The following is a 21,122-nucleotide window of genomic DNA, read 5'->3' on the forward strand; positions in this document are numbered from 1 at the left end:
GCATGTATGCAAGCTCAATGCTCCTGGAGAGTGATAGCACTTAACCCTTTAGAGAATAAGTACCATAATCTCTTGTTAAAGGTAAAGAAATTTCAGTACTAGACAGGGTCCTACTGGATAGTACTAGAAGTACATTTCAGAGTAGGTTATTGTATGATACACTCATGCACACTCACATCCAAACGGAAAGTGTCAAGAACCAAAAATAAATTCCTGCATTGTTTTCTGTCCCCTAAACTGATTAGCTAAATAGGGACTTTGCTTTGACAAAGGCTACTACGTAAGACATTAGCTCTAAAACAAACACACACCATACGGGATATTTTCCCCGTATTTCTGCTGAGGGATATTTTCCAGAAGATGAAAAGAGACATTAACACTTCCCATTTTTCTTTTGCATTACAAGAAAAGCTTTAAAAATATCAAATCACATCTTAATTTTAGTCCATAATTATACATAAATAAAACTACATTGAGATTGTGTGTTTTATATTTCAAAGCTGAGTACAGACTGCTCATATGTTGAAATCTGCAAAAAATGAGTAACTTATTATTTAAACAAATGACTATTTTTTAAAGCTTTTTAAGTAATTTACACACCCAATGTATGGCTCAAAACCACAATCCCAACATCAAGAGTCGCACACTCTACTGACTGAGCCAGCCAGATGCCCCTTTTGTAACTGAAATATAAATATATAAATACTTATGATATTGTTAATTTTTTTCCTGGATGGTTAAACCAGCAGTCATTGATAAGTGTTCTTTCTTAGTGGGTTGAAAAATTCATTGAACTGGATGGTTTTATTATTGACTCTATCAATAACTACCCCTAGGACCTTGAGAAAGGCACTTAATCTCTATTAAATAAAGAGGTAAAAATAGAAGGTTTCAAAGTTTTCATCCAGCTACATATTTATAGGAATTTTTATGCATTAACTAAAAGTACTTACATGATCTGATACACCTAAGATTTTAGATGTAAGAAATTTCAAAATAACTGTTCCACACAACCAAGCACAACCTTGAATCAGCTAGAAAATAAGTGAAATAGATAGAAGTCAGATACTAAAAATTATAAATTAACCAGTTAAAATATTCAATTATACAAACAAAATGGTATAGGAAAGTTTTAACCATGTAAAGAATATTAATGATGAGGTCTAAAAAAAGGATACTCCTTCAGAAAATTTTGTTTAAAGGCAAAGAACTGAAAGAGATGACACTGCTATAAAATACATAACAACTCTAGAGTTCTACAAATTCTAAAGGAATTTATAAAGTTATTTCAATTTCTGTGAAGAAAAGAGTTATATGCTTGTTTCTAAATAGTAGTTCCTAGCTGAAAATTCCTTTTTTTTTTTCCAAAAAAATAGGGTTAAATTATCAAAAAAAAATTCTGCTACCACTCTTTTGGAAATAAAATGATAGGAGTCCCTCCTCAAGAAAGGAAAAATTTGAAGACAAGCTTTCATTCTAAAGAGAGAAATAGAAACTAAAATTTACATGGAGGTTTCTGTTCATTTTCTATTTGTTTTTTGGCTAACTTCGATTAGAAAAAGCACAAATGTGGACTTCTAGATAGCCTGAGGAAAATTATAGCAGCCTAAATCCAAATCTCTCCATACTTATCCAAGTAGAATAATACAACCACAAATAGAAAAAACAGGTAACAGTACAAACTTTAAATTACCTGTAAATAGGAAGGGACAATACATACAACAAAGTTAAACCTCATGTTCCGGATCTTAGCCCTTGTAGAGAATGAAGGGAATCTCAAAACCATGTGGAAGAGGAGAGAGGGAAATGAGGGGTTCCAAAATGAACTAACTCCAGGGACAGAATGTCCACTTTATGTGTGGGAACACTGGAGAATGAGTACAGAAAAGTATAAAAAGGACTGATCCCAGAAAGGCATTAATTTTGGAAAGAGAGGAAGGAAAAGAAAAAGAGAGAAACCCTCTAGGAGAAGGTGTGGAGAAGGAAATAAGAAGGGGAAATTAAGTATCCAGAAAAATAAATGGGGACCAAACAAAAGACAAACAATCACTATTGTCACTGAAAGATAAAGGAAGTTATTGATAAAACCACATTTTGTTATATTGACCAAGATTAGAAGATACCTGCTCTAACCACAAAATAATTAGATGAAAGATGTCTATATTATTTATAATATAGCTTCTATCAGAAGCTAAGAAAAATTAGAGTCAAACATTTCAGCTGGTGATATATGCTCTAATGAATAAAAATCACACAAAGCAAAAAAACAAAACAAAACAAAACACCTACAATGCAGAATTAAAAATTAAGTATGCCCAAATCAGCATTCAGGGCTATAAATAAACAAAGGTTTTATTTTTATTTTTTTAACAGATTTTTTTTAATTTTTTATTTATTTATGATAGTCACACACACAGAGAGAGAGAGAGAGGCAGAGACACAGGCAGAGGGAGAAGCAGGCTCCATACACTGGGAGCCCGACGTGGGATTCGATCCCGGATCTCCAGGATCGCGCCCTGGGCCAAAGGCAGGCGCTAAACCACTGCGCCACCCAGGGTTCCCAAACAAAGGTTTTAAAAACCAAAACCAGAAATGGACAAAACCAGAAAAAAAAACTGAGAGTGTTTATTAAATATAGAAAAGAAATGGAAGAAAAGGAGAAAATCATTGAAAAATGAAGACGGAGGAGGCAAGAGGGCAGAAGAGTAGGGGTCCTCATTTTATATGGTCCCCTTAATTTAGCTCAATAACTATCAAAACATCCTGAATACCTATCAATTTAACCTGAGATGTGAGGAAAGAATGGCCAGAACTCTACAAATAGCAAAGTCACCATTTCTCACAAGGTAGGAGTACAGAGAAGAAAATGCTGGGGAGGGAGCCCTTGTCAGCCAGCTACAGGAAAGTGGTAACAGCTCTGGAGCTCAGAGTCAGGACCTGCAGAAATCTGCTCTTGTGAGAGTCTTCCCTGCCTACAAGGCACTGAGTGGTGAAGCCAGGTAGAACTGCAGGTGGGACAGCGGGGTCTCAATGATCCCTGAGGCACAGAAAGAACAGAAGTGCCTGGGCCAGCAGAGTTCCCAAGCACTGGAGCAGGGAAATGGGTGTAGGTCAGAGAGCTCAGCTTATTTTGCCACAAACCAGCTTATTTTGCCTTCTGGGGTGACTGCTTTCCATCCTGGGTCTCTGCAAAGGACTGGGACACAGGGACCCTCCACCTTCCTCTGGGAAGGGCAGAGGCTCTCCCTGCCAGAACCCTACAAATTGCACTGATCAGTGTCCCTCCACCTGCCCCTGGGAGGATCTGAGTGTGCGGGCACCATAGGAGTCTACAGTTTGGCACATGCTGGCATCTCTCAGCATCCGGGCTGGAGAGCTAGACATCGTCATTTTTGTTTTTGCCCTCTAAAGAGGTACAGAATGCCTCCAGGGAACAAATGCCTCACACTGTAAACTGCTTACACTGAGCATGGCTCCCTGGCAAGCGGTGGTGCAACTACGCCCAGGCACAGGCACCAGAGAATCCACGCAGCAGGCCCTCCCTCAGAAGATCAGCTGGAAGAACAGGGAACAGCAAGTTTACTCACCAAACAGGTCTGGAGAACTCCAGGGTTGGGGAAAATAGTATATAGAACTAGAGTTTTTATTTTCTCATAATTTATCTTTCAGTTCAAAATTTTCCAATTTTTTTGTTTCAACTAGTTTCTTATTTTATTAACTCTGTATTTTTAGGTCTTTTTTTAGCTTTCATATTTTACAATTACATGTTATAGATATATTCTTCATCTTTGGCTTCCTTTGAAAGTATTCAATTTTATTTTTGTATCTGTATAAGTTTTTATTAATAATTTTTGAATTTAATATATTTTAGCAAACAGAACAAAATACACTCATGACCAAGTGGATCACCTTATTTTGTCCACTCTGAGATTATATTCTCTCTCCCTGCCCCCTATTTTTTCCTCTTCTTTTTTCTTTTCTTTGTCTTCATCTTTTTTCTTTTATTTTCTGGTTCCTGATCTCTTTGGAATTGTCTAGTGTGTATTTTGGTTGGGTTGTGGTTGATATTTTTGAGTCTGTGCACTTGTATAGCCATTCTTCACTGGAAAAAATGTCTATTAGGAGGAATTCACAACAAAAGAAAGAACCAGAGGTAATACTCTCTGTCACAGAGCTAATGGATATGGTTTTAAGTAATATGTTTGATATGGAGCTTAGGATAATAATTATAAAGTTACTAGTTACTAGTGCTTGAAGAACACATAAAAGACTCTAGAGAACCTCTTAGTGCAGAAATGAGATCTAATAAGGCCAAAATTAAAAATACTCTGAGAGTCTAAACTGGATGCTCTAATAGCTAGTGCAAATGAGACAGAAGAGAGAATAAGTGACATAGAAGACAAGTTGATGGAAAGGAAGGAACTGAGGAAAAGAGAAAAATAACTAAAAGGCCATGAGGAGAGGCTCCAAGAGATAAATGATAGTTTGAAAAAAAATAACATCCATATTATTGGAATTCCTGAGAACATTGAAGAGAGGCGGGGGCAGAAGGTATGCTAGAGCAAATTATAGTTAAGAACTCCCCTGATCTCGGGAAGGAAACAGGTATTCATATTCTAGAGGTAGAGAAGACCCCTCCCAAAATCAATAAAAACAGATCAACACCTCAACATATAATAATAAAGCTTGCAAATTTCAGAGGTAAACAGAAAATTCTGAAAGCAGTCTGACACAAAAGAGTCCTAACATACAGAAGGAGAAATATTAGAGTAACAGCAGACATATCCACAGGACCTGACAGGCCAGAAAGGGCTGGCATGATAGATATTCAGGGTACTAAATGAAAAATGAAGACAATCTCAAGGTAACTAAAGGAGAAAAATTCAAATAAAGATTCAAAAAGAGCACTGAAGACAGAAAAGATAACAACAAAAAACTCAAAAGAATAAAAATGAGATTAAAGAGGAAGTAAAAGAATCAGAGAAAATGGTAGAAACAAAAAACAGGCAACATTCATAGAGTCTCTGAAAAAGTAAAACTAAACAATGAATTGAAACTAGTATTTAAATACAATCCAAGTTTTCTTGGATTCTCTAGGAAGTTTTCTTAGACATAAAATACCTGAATTTACATTTGGAAAGGACTCACCATGTATTGAGGAAATTGACCAGTAGGGAAAACTACCTCAAGATATAGCCTAATAAAACTTAAAAATGAAGAAAAATTCCTTAACACTTCTAGGGACAAAGTCCACATAACTTAGAAGGGTAAGAGAATTTGGTTTGTATCATATGTGTTAAAAGGAACATAAAAACAGATCAAGACACTCATGTAGAAGCATTTTCAAGACACTCGAGAAAGTGGGACCCAAGAACTTTATATGTAGCCCATCAGTCACTCTGGTATAAAGATTATAAAAAACTAATTTCAAGCATGCAATACTTGAGGAAATAATCTTCCTAAGTATAGAAAGAAAGTTCAAAACAAAAGAGAACCATGTAGTGAAATATGAAGAGAAATAGTAAATGCAATAAAAATACACATATAATTTAGGACATAAATAAAAAATTTTATATTCTCACAAAACAAGACCTGCCCTGTGCTGTACAGAGAAGAAGTACTGAAACAGACTCAAAAAGGTGATGAAGACAACAATGGCCAAAGCAAATAAGGAGTCATAGCTTATAATCCTGTTGTCACTAAGGTTCACACCAACCAGTGTTAGATATAAAATATTTTGACATTAAAAGACACAATTCACAAAGAAAATATAATAAGTATGAACATCTATACACTGCAACCATCTATATAAAGCAGAAGTTACTAGACATTCAAGGAGAGATAGAAACATACTCAGAGGCTTAAATATACTTTTTCGATGCAAGATAGGTCAGTGGGCAAATAATACATAAAACTATAAAAGACAAAAAAATCAAAAGAAATATTGTCAATAAACTTATCAAAACATTTCTTATGAATAAAGGATACACCTTCATCTCAAACACACACAAAATACTCACAAAAAAATGATCTATTGGGTCAGAGAGAAAGTACCCAGGAGTTCCATAAACTAAAAATATTACAAACAGCCCTCTGTCATCATGAGGTAATAAGATTACAAATTAGTAACAAAGTCAGAAGATCAAAAGGCCTCTCCTCCTGGAAATTAGTAAAGTTTCTATGAAACAAGTCTTAAGTGAAGGAGAAACAAATTTTTTTCAAATATGATAATTTAAAAGTACATATTATAAATGAAGAAAGTCATGTATAATAATGATCAGAAGAAAATCCATATTTTCCTCAAGAACCCATATCAATAAAAATGAGAGAAAAATATTATAATTTGATTCAAATATCTTGCTAACAAACAACAAAATAAACCAAGAGAAAACACATGAAAAGAAATGCTCGAGGGAGGGGCAAGATGGCGGAAGAGCAGGGTCCCCAAATCACCTGTCCCCACCAAATTACCTAGATAACCTTCAAACCATCCTGAAAATCTACGAATTCGGCCTGAGATGTAAAGAGAGACCAGCTGGAATGCTACAGTGAGAAGAGTCCGCGCTTCTATCCAGGTAGGAAGACGGGGAAAAAGAAATAAAGGAACAAAAGGCCTCCGAGGGGGAGGGGCCCCGAGGAGCCGGGCTGAGGCCGGGGCGAGTGTCCTCAGGACAGGAGAGCCCCGTCCCGGAGGAGCAGGAGCTGCACCAACCTTCCCGGGCGGGCGGAAAGGGGCTCGCAGGGAGTTGGAGCAGGACCCAGGAGGGCGGGGATGCCCTCGGGCTCCCGGGGACACTAACAGACACCTGCGAGCGCAGGGGAGTGCGCCGAGCTCCCTAAGGGCTGCAGCGCGCACCGGAGCAGCTCGGAGGGGCTCGGGAGCGGCTCCAGGGAGGGAGCTGCGGGGCGGGAGCGCAAATCCAACAACACAGGCCCCGGAGCACAGGGCGCTGGGACACAGCCCAGGATCCGGCCTCCCCCCGGGACAGGCAGAGGCCGGGAGGGCCCAGGACAGCAAGGACGCTCCTGCCCCGAGCTGAGCAGATCAGCGGCCCCGCCCCGGAGCTTCCAGGCCCTGCGGACGGGGACGGAGAGCCGAGAGCCCCGAGCCCCGTAGTTCCTGCGGAGGCTGAATCCAGGCTTCCAGAGTTGCCATAGCAACTGCGGCTGATCCTCCTGAGACCTCACGGGGTAAACAACCCCCGCTGAGCCCTGCAGCAGGCAGGGGCAGAGCAGCTCCCCCAAGTGCTAACACCTGAAAATCAGCGCAACAGGCCCCTCCCCCAGAAGACCACTGGAGCGAGGGGGGGGGTGGGGGGGTGGAAGGTGGGGGGGGGGGGGGGGGGGGGGGGGGGGTGGGGGGGGGGGTGGGGGTGTGAAGGGGTGGGGGGGGGGGGGGAGGGGGTGGGACCAGTGATACCCCGCCGTGTTCCCATACAACTTGTTTTTGGCCACTCCGCACTGAGCAAAATGACTAGAAGGAAAACCTCACCTCAAAAGAAAGAATCAGAAACAGCCCTCTCTCCCACAGAGCTACAAAATCTGGATTACAATTCAATGTCAGAAAGCCAATTCAGAAGCACTATTATACAGCTACTGGTGGCTCTAGAAAAAAGCATTAAGGACTCACGAGACTTCATGACTGCAGAATTTAGATCCAATCAGGCAGAAATTAAAAATCAACTGAATGAGATGCAATCCAAACTAGAAGTCCTAACGACGAGGGTTAACGAGGTGGAAGAACGAGTGAGTGACATAGAAGACAAGTTAATGGCAAAGAGGGAAACTGAGGAAAAAAGAGATAAACAATTAAAGAACCATGAAGACAGATTAAGGGAAATAAATGACACTCTAAGGAAGAAAAACCTACGTTTAATTGGGGTTCCCGAGGGCGCCGAAAGGGACAGAGGGCCAGAATATGTATTTGAACAAATCCTAGCTGAAAACTTTCCCAATCTGGGAAGGGAAACAGGCATTCAGATCCAGGAAATAGAGAGATCCCCCCCTAAAATCAATAAAAACCGTTCAACACCTCGACATCTAATAGTGAAGCTTGCAAATTCCAAAGATAAAGAGAAGATCCTTAAAGCAGCAAGAGACAAGAAGTCCCTGACTTTCATGGGGAGGAATATTAGGGTAACAGCAGACCTCTCCACAGAGACCTGGCAGGCCAGAAAGGGCTGGCAGGATATATTCAGGGTCCTAAATGAGAAGAACATGCAACCAAGAATACTTTATCCAGCAAGGCTCTCATTCAAAATGGAAGGAGAGATAAAGAGCTTCCAAGACAGGCAGGAACTGAAAGAATATGTGACCTCCAAACCAGCTCTGCAAGAAATTTTAAGGGGGACTCTTAAAACTCCCCTTTAAGAAGAAGTTCAAGTAACTCTGAACGTGAATGGGCTTAATGACCCCATCAAAAGGCGCAGGGTTTCAGACTGGATAAAAAAACAGGACCCATCTATTTGCTGTCTACAAGAGACTCATTCTAGACAGAAGGGCACCTACAACCTGAAAATAAAAGGTTGGAGAACCATTTACCATTCAAATGGTTCTCAAAATATACCCTAAAAACTACAGAACACTTCTGAAAGAAATTGAGGAAGACACAAAGAGATGGAAAAATATTCCATGCTCATGGATTGGCAGAATTAATATTGTGAAAATGTCAATGTTACCCAGGGCAATTTACACGTATAATGCAATCCCTATCAAAATACCATGGACTTTCTTCAGAGACTTAGAACAAATTATTTTAAGATTTGTGTAGAATCAGAAAAGACCCCAAACAGCCAGGGGAATTTTAAAAAAAAGAAAACCATATCTGGGGGCATCACAATGCCAGATTTCAGGTTGTACTACAAAGCTGTGTTCATCAAGACAGTGTGGTACTGGCACAAAAACAGACATATAGATCAATGGAACAGAACAGAGAACCCAGAAGTGGACCCTGAACTTTATGCTCAACTAATATACGATAAAGGAGGAAAGACGATCCACTGGAAGAAAGACACTCTCTTCAATAAATGGTGCTGGGAAAATTGGACATCCACATGCAGAAGAATGAAACTGGACCACTCTCATGCACCATACACAAAGATAAACTCAAAATGGATGAAAGATCTAAATGTGAGACAAGATTCCATCAAAATCCCAGAGAAGAACTCAGGCAACACCCTTTTTGAACTTGGCCACAGTAACCGGAGAAGGACAAACAGTGTATGTTCTCATTCATTTGGGGAATATGAATAATAGCGAAAGGGAATATAAGGGAAGGGAGAAGAAATGTGTGAGAAATATCAGAAAGGGAGACAGAACATAAAGACTTCTAACTCTGGGAAATGAACTGGGGTGGTGGAGGGGGAGGAGGGCGGGGGGTGGGGGTGAATGGGTGACGGGCACTGAGGGGTACACTTGACGGGATGAGCACTGGGTGTTATTCTGTATGTTGGTAAATTGAACACCAATAAAAATTAATTTATAAAAAAAAAGAAACAATAAAAACCAACGCTTTATAAAAAAAAAGAAAAAAGAAATGCTCAAGAACAGTCTATGATATTTGCTCCTTTATGTATCCATTTTTTTTTTGTTTTTATTTCTTCCTCATGTTCTAAGATTTCTTCTGGCCATTTACCTTCTGCTTCAAGAATTTGCACTAACCATTCTTTACAGGTTGCTCTGCTAGTAACACATTTTCTTCGTTTTCTTTCATCTGAGAATGTCTTTTATTTCCCCTCCACTCCTGAAAGACACTTTCACTGGACATGTAATTTGAATTTAGAATTCTTTCAGCATTTGACAAGCATTATGCCATCTTTTTCTGGCCCCATAGTTTCAGATGGGAAGGCTACTAGAATCCAATTCAGTTTTACCCTATAGTAACACATCATTTCTCTCTGCCTGATTTAATTTTTTTTTTGTCTTTGGCTTCCAGAAATTTAATTATGATATGTCCTGGCATGGATCTTATTGGATTTTTCCTACTTGGGGTTCACTCAGTTTCTTGACTCTGTAGATTTATGTATTTTAACCAAATTTGATTAAAATTTGGCAGAAGTCTTCAGCTGTTACTTATTCAAATTTTTTTCAGCCCCACTCTCCTTTACCTCTCCTTGTGTAATTTCAATGATACAAATACTTAGATGTATGTGTGTGTATATGTATCTATATGTATGGGTCTAAAAGTAAGGACACAATGGTAGCAATGAGAACAGTCTGCACTCAGGTCTTGATTTCTAAATACCATACAGAGTAAGATATGCAATATAAGTTTTTATTCCACAGGGATGAAAGAAATACTTGGAGTAAAACAAGTTTTGGGGAGAGAGGTTGTAAGAAGTGTTAGTTCACAAAATAGCTTTTCTTTTCTTTTTTGATGGTCTTTTATGGGGGAAAAAAAAAGCCAAAAAAGCCATAATGGCCTTTCCATTATCTAGATGACTAACATGATTTGTTGCTCCCTTTTGCAAAAGACTGACAATATCAATTATATTAACATCAAAACATAAATGTAAGCTGAATATTAATTATATGTCAACTTTTTTTTTAGATTTTTCTTTTTCTGAAATTCTTGAGTTGAAAACTTAATTTTTACTCTTCCCAGTCTAAACCGTAAATACTTAAGACAATAAATTTTCTTCTTAGTACAGTTTTGACAGAATTCCTTAAATGTCCATGGATACTGTTCCATTTGTTGCCATTTTTTAATAGTCTGTAATGGAAATTTTTACTTTCTTTTGAATTCAATTATTAAATAAAGATCTTTGAATTTTCTGATGATTTCTTGGCTTAATCTTTTTAAAAACTGTTAATTTTTTGAAGTTGAGAAATCATGTTAGAAGGGTCATGTTATCCAATAATTGAAGTGCACAAATATTACTCATTTTCACCATTAGGGATAGGAAAAAGACTTCAGCAATGAGTAATTGGCAACTCAGTCCATTTTGTTCTTTTGCATTCTGAATAGAAATCTAGCTGATCTTACATAACTTCTCCAGTTTTGCCCTATTAATATGCCACATGTAATCACATAGTTCTTCAATATAGCAGGTTTTATTTTTTTAATAGGTATTAAAAGGCCAAGAAAAAAGGCCTACATCTACATCAAAGGCCAAGAAAAAAAGAAGAAATGTCATCTCTCCAATATTACAAGAATTAGTAATTGCAGTGCCTACCTAAATAATATATTTATTTTACTTGGAAACAAAACATACAAATATAGAGGTAACATGGGCCATACATTTGTATATTTGGGAAGAAGTCAAATAAATATTAGGTGGTAGCTGAGTTGAAGTAAGAAGGGGCTGGGAGAATGTAGGGAAAATGTTACAGGAACAAAAATGAGAGAGTCTAAGTGGGAAGCAGAAGAACAGATAGATGATAGATGTAGAAAAAGAAAAAGGGAAAGTGAGATCAGGACTACATACTGAGTTATGCTGAAAAGAAAGTTAGTAAATCTAAGGAGAGAAACTCAAGACAGAAAGAAATTTAGAAAGCAAGGCAGAAAAAAAAAAAAAAGAAAGCAAGGCAGTAAGGATATACCAAAATGAAAAGTAAAGAGAAGCATGAGCATAGTGCTGAAATATATGAAATAATTTCTGGATAATGACTTGTAGATGTTGTTTAGGGTTATTTCTCACCCTATGTGAGCAGGTATTGGTAATATTTATTGATCATAAGTCATTCAATTTTTAAAGTATATTGTCTGTATTCAGTTTATAGAAAGAAAGAGTTTGAAGAAATGGTTAAAAATGTTGAAGCTTACCCAAAAGTTGAGTTCAGATACTCCCAATCTTTGAATTTTATTTCTCTTCAGAATTATCACCTAAAATGAACATGATATAAAATGAAATAAATAAAATGGACATTTCATATGAATGATACATCTCAAAAATTACATAGTCATTTACTTTCATCTTGGCTATCACTAGGCATTTTCCTTCTTAATTGTGATTTTTCAAAATCTGGACATGGCAAATTCCTTATCATGAGAGCTAAATGCTTTCTGTGCCAAAAGGTTGGTTCTAGAATCAAGTTAATTCCTCACTGAGTGACATCAGATGTCCTGGGCAGGCTGCTCCTCTTAGGGTGTAGATGGTATGTGGGAGGTGTGTTGGTGCAAGGGCATATATGTAAGTCATCCAGCAACACTAGTGGTCTAAATTAACATGAAAATCTTTCCTCTCTGAATTCTTAAATAAAATATTTAAACATGTTTTTAAAATGTCTAACTGAACTTAAAGAAAATGAATTTTCCAGGTGCCGGGGAAAAACAGATGACTTTTAAAAACTGAAACCATTTGGTGAGAATCTAGGGCAGTCTTTAAGGAGGACTGCAGAAAAAAGTTGTAAGTATGGGCTTTCATCAAAAGTAGAGAAGAGGGGCAGTCTGGGTGGCTCAGCAGTTTAGAGCCGCCTTCGACCTAGGGTGTGATCCTGGAGACCCAGAATCGAGTCCCACGTCGGGCCCCCAGCATGAAGCCTGCTTCTCTCTCTGCCTGTGTCTCTGCCTCTCTCTCTCTCTCTCTCTCTCATGAATAAATAAATAATTTTTTAAAAAGTAGAGAAGGGCTTGGAACTATGGAAGGTTAAGCAACTAGACTTGAGACATGCATAAAGCTGGAGTCCTCCAAAACCATAACCTTCAGTGCTATCAACTAAATGTGTATGTCCTCCTTCCCCCAAACACATGTGTTAAAACTTTAATCCTCAATGTGACATGAGGGAAGGTGAAACCTTTGGGAGCTAATTAGATGGGGAGGTAATTAGACCATGAGGGTGGAGCCCTCATGAATGGGACTAGTGTTATGAGAAGACGGGAGGGCAGCCCTGGTGGCTCAGCGGTTTAGCGCCACCTTCAGCCCAGGGCGTGATCCTAGAGACCTGGGATTGAGTCCCATACCAGGCTCCCTGCATGGAGCCTGCTTCTCCCTCTGCCTCTCTCTCTCTCTCTGTGTGTCTCTCATGAATAAATAAATAAAATCTTTTTTTAAAAAAGACATGGGGGAGATATTTCTCTCTCCACTATGTAAGGATATAGTAAAAGCATCTATCTGCATATCAAGAAAAGAGGCCTCACAAAGAACCAAATAGGCTGGTACCTTGATCTTAGACTTCCGAGCCTCTAGAATTGTGAAAAATAAATTTTTATATAAAAATAAATCCAATCTATGGACTTTTACTATAGCAGTGCAAACTGACAAAAACACTCAATGACTAGGAATACTCCTCCTACTATCCCTAAAAGGTGGTAAGGTATTTGTTTACTCTCAAGTTTGGAGTAAGGAAAAGAAAAAGAGCTTCCTATGAGAAACTAAAATCTTAGCCTGTGTATTACTTAGATTTGGAGTAGGATTTTGCATCATCTAGTTAGCTCCAAGTGAGCTAGGATTCCTCAACTTCCAACAGCAGGAAAATATAAATGTGGAACACTGTAAATGCAAAATATAGAATCAACCTAGATGCCAGACAAAGGACAATAGTTGAATTATCTATGGAGCATCTACGGTGTGGTACTGTGAAACTACAAAAATAATGAGGAAGACCTCTATGAAATTATATAGGGTGATATCTAGGATAGGTTGTTACATATCTACAATAGGCTGATAAATCAAAGTGCAGAAGGCTACTGATAGTATGCTACCTTTCATGTAAATAAGAGGAGATGTAATAAAAAAATAGGTAATATTTATTAGTGCAAAAAAAACACAACTAAATGGGCAAATCAGAAAACTAATGAGATATCTCACAAGAAAAGGTAGGACCAAGATGAAAATAAAAGTGGACAGAATGGGGTAAGAAGAAATGAGAGGGAGTGATATTTTCTGAATATAAATTTTTGTACTTTTCTTCTTAGAAACATACTATTTCAACCCAAAAAATAAATTATTAAAATCAATAAGGATGGAATTTCTGCTTCTGGTCATGTTGATACAACAGGTACCACACATACTCTCCCATGTGAAACAACCAAACCCAAGCAAAATAGATTATAAGACACCACTATGAACAATTAGATGCCAACAAATTGGATTATATAGAAGAAACACATTCCTAGAAGCATACAATCTACCAAGACAGAATCATAAAGAAACAGAAACTGAGCATACCTGTAACTAGAGTAAGGAGATTGAACAAATAATCAAAAAACTCTGAACAAAGCAAAGACTAGGATCAGATGGCTTTTCCAGTGAATCTACCATACATACAAAGAAAAATTAATGTTGATCCTTCTCAAACTGTTCCAAAAAACTGAAGAGGAGAGAACACTTCCAAACATATTTCATGAGGCCAGCATGACCATGATACCAAAGCCAGACAAGGACACTACAAAAAAAAACTAATCTATAGACTAATATCCCTGATGAACATAAGTGCAAAAACTCTTAACAAAATACAAGTAAACCGGGTAGCCCCGGTGGCACAGCGGTTTAGCGCCGCCTGCAGCCTGGGGTGTGATCCTGGAGATCCTGGATCGAGTCCCACATCGGGCTCCCTGCATGGAGCCTGCTTCTCCCTCTGCCTGTGTCTCTGCCTCTCTCTCGCTCTCTCTCTCGCTCTCTCTGAACGAATAAATAAATAAATCTTAAAAAACAAAACAAAATACAAGTAAACAAGATTTAACAGCATACATTAAAAGGATCACACACCATGATTAAGTGAGATACATCTTGCAATATTAGGTTGGTTCAGCATATGCAAATCAATTAATGTAACGTGCTACATTCACAGGATGAGGGATTAAAAATCACAAGATCACCTCAATAGATGCAGGAAAGCATTGGATAAAATTCAACATCCTATCATAAAAACTCTCAACAAACTAGGAACAGAGGGAAATTACCTCGACAGAATATTTGAAAATCCCACAGCCAACATCTTACTGAATGGTGAAAAACTATATGCTTTTACTCTAAGATGAGGAACAAGGCAAGGATGCCAACTTTCACCATTTCTATTCAATACTGGAAGTCCTAGCTACAGTAATAAAGCAAGGAAAAGGCATAAAAATTATAAAGGAAGATGTAAAATTATCTCTATTTTAGATGATGTGGTTTTCTATGTAGAAAACACTAAAGATTATGCAAACAGACACACAAACTGTTAGAATACAAAAAATTCTGTAAAGTAGCAGGATACAAAATCAACATGCAAAAATATGTTGCATTTCTACACCCTAACAATCAACACTCTGAAAAAGAAATTAAGAAACACTCCCATTTACAGTAGCCTCAAAAAGAATATTAAGAATAAACTCAAAGAAGTGAAAGACATAATGCACTGAAAACTACAAAACATTCCTGAAAGAAACCAAAGACACAAATGGAAAGATAGTATTTGTCTTTCTCTTATTTTACACAACATCCTGCCTTCAAGGTCCATCCATATGGTTAAAAATGGTAGGAAAACCCTACATATTTAGCTTGAGCTACCATTTCCAGTGCCCTTCATTTTTGTAGAGCCAGACTGACATTTAATATTTTATTCTTTCCATCTGAAGGACCTCCTTTAACATTTATTTTAATGAAAATCTACTAGTCATAAAGTCTTTATTTTGCCTTCATTTTTGTTTTTGGTTCCATTTAAATTTTTTTAAATTTAAATTCAATTAATTAACATATAAAGTATTATTAGTTTCAGAGGTAGAGGTCAGTGATTCATCAGTCTTATATAACACCTAGTGCTCATTACATCATGTGCCCTCCTTAACGCCCATCATCCTGTTACCCCGTCCCTCCAACCTTTCTCTCCTCCACTGACCCTGTTTCTTTTTTTTTTTCTCATTAAACTTTTGTTTTAATGGGTCTCAAAATTCTGTGACAGATTTTTGGTCAAGTTGTTTCCATTAAAAAGTACTGATTTTAAAAACTAATAAAACTGCCACACACGCACAAAAAAAAAAAAAGTCCACAAAACATTCTTTCCTTCTGAAGGTTTTACGATGCATTGTTATCATTAACCAGTCTTTTACTATTAAACTTAAATGTCCAATTGACACAAACAGTTCTGAGACCCTTCTTCCACCACTGATTAAGACTGGGGTGGCAGGTATTGGGGATAATACTCATTTAGCCTTCTGAGCTTTCTGGGCAGACGTGGTGACTTTGCCAGCTCCAGCTGCCTTCTTGTCCACTGCTTTGATGACACCCACAGCAACTGTCTCGTGTCACAAACAGCAAAACGGCCCAGAGGAGGATAGTCAGAGAAGCTCTCAACACACGTAGGTTTGCCAGGAACCGTATCAACAATGGCAGCATCCCCAGATTTCAAGAACTTAGGACCATCTTCCAGCTTTTTTCCAGAATGACGATCTATCTTTTCCTTCAGCTCAGCAAACTTGCAAGCAATGTGAGCTGTGTGACAGTCCAGCACAGGTGCATATCCAGCACTGATTTGGCCTGGATGGTTCAGGATAATCACCTGAGCCATGAAGCCAGCTGCTTCATTTGGTGGGTCATTTTTGCTGTCACCAGCCACGTTGCCATGACGAACATCTTTGACAGATATGTTCTTGACATTGAAGCCCACACTGTCCCCAGGAAGAGCCTCACTCAAAGCTTCATGGTGCATTTCAACAGACTTTACTTCAGTTGTAACATTGACTGGAGCAAAGGTGACCACCATGCCAGGCTTAAGAACACCAGTCTCCACTCGACCCAGTGGGACAGTACCAATACCACCAATTTTGTAGACGTCCTGGAGAGGCAGACACAAGGGCTTATCAGTTGGATGAGTTGGTGGCAGGATGCAATCCAGAGCCTCAAGCAGTGTGGTTCCACTGGCATTCCCGTCTTTAGGGGTGACTTTCCATCCCTTGAACCAAGGCATGTTGGTACTTGGCTCCAGCATCTTGTCACCATTCCAACCAGAAATTGGCACAAATGCTACTGTGTTGGGGTTGTAGCCAATTTTCTTAATGTAGGTGCTGACTTCCTTAACGATTTCCTCATATCTCTTCTGGCAGCAGGGTGGTTCAGCGGAATCCATTTTGTTAACACCAACAATTAGTTGTTTTACACCCAGTGTGTAAGCCAGAAGGGCATGCTCACTGGTCTGCCCATTCTTGGAGATACCTGCTTCCAATTCACCAACACCAGCAGCAACAATCAGGACAGCACAGTCAGCCTGACATGTGCCTGTCATCATGTTTTTGATAAAGTCTCTGTGTCCTGGGGCATCAATGATGGTCACATAATACTTGCTGGTCTCGAATTTCCACAGGGAGATATCAATGGTGATACCACGTTCACGTTCAGCTTTCAGTTCATCCAAGACCCAGGCATACTTGAAGGAGCCTTTTCCCATCTCAGCAGCCTCCTTCTCAAATTTTTCGGTAGTTCTTTTGTCGATCCCACCACATTTGTAGATCAGGTGGCCAGTAGTCGTTGACGTGCCCGAATCTACGTGTCCAATGACGACAATGTTGTTGTGAGTCTTTTCCTTTCCCATTTTGGTTTAGGTTTAGCGGTGGTTTTCCCACCTGTGTTCTGACGGCAAACCCGTTGCAAAAAAGCAGTTTGTTTACTATATTTAAGAGTTTCTCATGGTTTCTTTCTCTACCTGATTTCATATTGTTTTATTTTTTCCTCTTTTCCCTATGATCCTCTGTTTTGTTTCTTAAATTCCACATATGAGATCATATAATTGTCTTTTCTCTGCTTGACTTCTTTCACTTAGCATAACATCCTCTCATCCTTAGCATAACATCCTCACCTGCGTTGTTGCAAATGGCAAGAGCAAGATTTCATTTTTTTTTGATAGCTGAGTAATAGCCCATTGTGTGTGGATATATATAGATACGATAAATATCATATTAATATATATCATATTGATATATCAATATATATCACATTTTCTTTATTCGTCAATGGACAACCTCACTCTTTCTATAGTTTGGCTATGGTGGACATTGCCGCTAAGAACATTGGGGTGCAGGTGCCTACTTGGTTTTTTGGGGGGCTTTTTGTTTTTTAAAGATTTTATTCATTTACGCATGAGAAACACACACACACAAAGAGAGAGAGGCAGAGACACAGGCAGAGGGAGAAGCAGGCCCCATGCAGGGAGCCCAATGTGGGACTCGATCCCAGGACTCCAGGATCATGCCCTGGGCCAAAGGCAGGCGCAAAACTGCTGAGCCACCCAGGGATCCCCAGCAGGTGCCTATTTGGATCACTACATTTGTATCTTTGGGGTAAATACCCAGTAGTGCAATTGCTGGCTCATAGGGTAACCCTATTTTCAAACTTGAGGACCTCCATACTGTTTTCCAGAGTGGCTGCACCAGCTTGCATTCCCACCAACAGTGGACAAGGTGTCTTTCTCTGCATCCTCACCAACATCTATTGCTTCCTGACTCGTTAATTTTAATCATTCTGTATCTCATTGTGGTTTTGATTTGTATTTCTCTGATGCCGAGTGATGTTGAGCATGTTCATGTGTCTGTTGGCTATTTGTATGTCTACTTTGGGGAAATGTCTATGTTTTCTGCCCATTTCTTGTTTGGATTATTTGCTCTTTGGATATTGAGTTTGATAAGTTCTTTATAGATGTTGGATACTAGCCCTTTATCTGATATGTCATTTGCAAATATCTTCTCCCATTCTGCAGGCTGCCTTTTAGTTTTGTTGACTGTTTCCTTTGCTGTGTAGAAACTTTTTATCTTGATGAAGTCTCAGTCTTTTATTTTTGCTTTTGTTTCTCTTGCCTTTGGAGACATGTCTAGCAAGAAGTTGCTGTGGCTGAGGTCAAAGACTTTGCTGCCTGTGTTCTCCTCTAGGATTTTGATGGATTACTGTTTCAGATTTAGGTCATTCATCCATTTTGAGTCTATCTTTGTGTATGGGATGAGTAATTGGTCCAGTTTCATTCTTCTTCATGTGGCTGTTCACTTTTCCCAACACCATTTCTTGAAGAGACTATCTTATTCCCTATTGAATATTCTTTCCTTCCTTGTTGAACATGAGTTGACCATAGAGTTGAGGGTCTATTTCTGGGTTCTCTATTCTGTTCTATTGATCTATATGTATATTTTTGTGCCAGTACCATACTGTCTTGATGATTACAGCGCTGTAGTAGAGTTTGAAGACCAGAATTGTGATGCCATCAGTTTTGGTTTTCTTTTTCAACATTCCTTTGTCTATTTGGGGTCTTTTCTGGTTCCAAACAAATTTTGGGATTATTTGTTCAACTCTGTGAAATAAGTTGATGCTATTCTGATAAGTATTGCATTGAATATTTAGATTTTTCTAGGTAGCATAGACATTTTAGCAAGATTTCTTCTTCCAATCAATGAGCATGGAATGCTTTTCCATTTCTTTGTGTCTTACTCAATTTCTTTCACACATCTTCTAGAGTTTTCTGAGTACAGATCCTATGGTTCGGTTTATTCCTATGTATCTTATGCTTTGGGGTGCAATCGTAAATGGGATGGACTCCTTAATTTCTCTTTCTTCTGTCTTATTGTCAGTATATAGAAATGCAACTTATTTCTGTGCACTGATTTTATATCCTGCCACTTTGCTGAATTCCTGTATGAGTTTTAGCAATTTTCGGGTGGAGTCTTTTGGGCTTTCCATAAAGAGATGACATGACCTGAGTCATCTGCAAAGAGTGAGAGTTTGACTACTTCTTTGCCAATTCAGATCCCTTTTTTCTCTTTTTGTTGTCTGTTGCTGAGGCTAGGATTTCTAGTACTATGTTGAATAGTGGTGGTGATACTGGACATCCTTGCTGTGTTCCTGACCATAGGGGGACAGCTCTCAGTTCTTCCCCATTGAGATTGCTATTTGCTATGGGCTTCTTATAGATGGCTTTATGGTATTGAGGTATGTTCCCTCTATTCCTACACTGTCAAGAGTTTTAATCAAGAAAGGATGCTGCAGTATTCTTTTTAAAATGTTTGGTAGATTTCTCCTGGGAAGCCATCCAGCCCTGGACTTTTGTTTGTTGGGAGATTTTTGATGACTGCTTCAATTTCCTTGCTGGTCATGGGTCTGTTCAGGTTTTCTATTTATTCCTGTTTCAGTTTTGGTTATTTTGAGGTTTCTAGGAATGCATCCATTTCTTCCAGATTGCTTAATTTGTTGGCATACAGTTGCTCATGATATGTTCTTATAATTCCTTTGATGTTGTGATTGCTCCTCTTTCATGATTTTATTTATTTAAATCCTTTCTCTCTTCTTTTTGATAAGTCTGGTCAGAGGGTTATCAATCTTATTAATTCTTTCAAAGAACCAGCTCTTGGTTTCATTGATTTGTTCTTTTGGTTTCTATTTCATTGATTTCTGTTCTAATCTTTATTATCTTTTCTTCTGCTGGGTTTAGGCTTTATCTGCTATTCTTTTTTCCAGCTCCTTTAGGTGTAAGGTTAGGTTATGCATTTGAGACCTTTCTTGTTTCTTGAGAAAGGCGTGTTTTGCTATATACTTCCCTCTTAGGACCGCCTTTGCTCCATTCCCAAGGTTTTGAACAGTTGTGCTTTCATCTTCATTTGTTTCCATGATTTTAAACAACTCTTCTTAAATTTCCTGGTTGACCCATTCATTCTTTAGTAGGATGCTCTTGAGCCTCCATGAATTTGAGTTCTTTTCAAATTTCCTGTTGTGATTGAGTTCCAGTTTCAAAGTATTGTGATCCAAAACAAAAAAAAAACAACAAAAAACAAACAAAAACAAAGTATTGTGGTCCAAAAATATGCAGGGAATGATCCCAATCTTTTAGTACCAGTTAAGACCTGATTTGTAACCCAGTATATGATCTATTCTGGAGAATGTTCTATGTGCATTCAAGAAAAATGTGTATTCTGTTGCTTTAGGATGGAATGTTCTGAATATACCTGTGAAGTCCTTCTGATCCAGTGTGTCATTCAAAGCCCTTGTTTCCTTGTTGATCTGCTTACATGATCTGTCCATTGTAGTGAGTGGGTGTTAAAGTCCCCTTCTATTACTATATTATTATCCATGTGTTTCTTTAATGTTATTAATTGGCTTGTATAATTGGCTGCTCCCATGTTAGGGGCATAAATATTTACAACTGTTAGATTTTATTTCTGAATAGACCTTTTAATTATGATATAGAGTCCTTCCTCATCTCTTATTACTGTCTTTGGTTTAAAGTCTAAT

The 21,122-nt window shown here is 38.4% G+C and overlaps 1 protein-coding gene across 1 annotated transcript in view; it reads right to left on the reverse strand.

Annotated features, from left to right (window-relative positions):
- Window positions 1–21,122, reverse strand: part of DPY19L2 (dpy-19 like 2) — a 97,197-nt gene that overhangs the window by 35,485 nt on the left and 40,590 nt on the right. Inside the window, exons 12-13 of the mRNA XM_055314752.1 lie at window positions 11,765–11,824; window positions 954–1,034 (exon numbers count right to left, since the gene is read on the reverse strand). Coding sequence (XP_055170727.1) covers window positions 954–1,034; window positions 11,765–11,824 — 141 coding nt within the window. The remainder of the gene's footprint in view (window positions 1–953; window positions 1,035–11,764; window positions 11,825–21,122) is intronic.

Source organism: Nyctereutes procyonoides, unplaced genomic scaffold (assembly GCF_905146905.1).
Source record: "Nyctereutes procyonoides isolate TBG_1078 unplaced genomic scaffold, NYPRO_anot_genome, whole genome shotgun sequence".
In the NCBI taxonomy this organism is placed as follows: domain Eukaryota; kingdom Metazoa; phylum Chordata; class Mammalia; order Carnivora; family Canidae; genus Nyctereutes; species Nyctereutes procyonoides.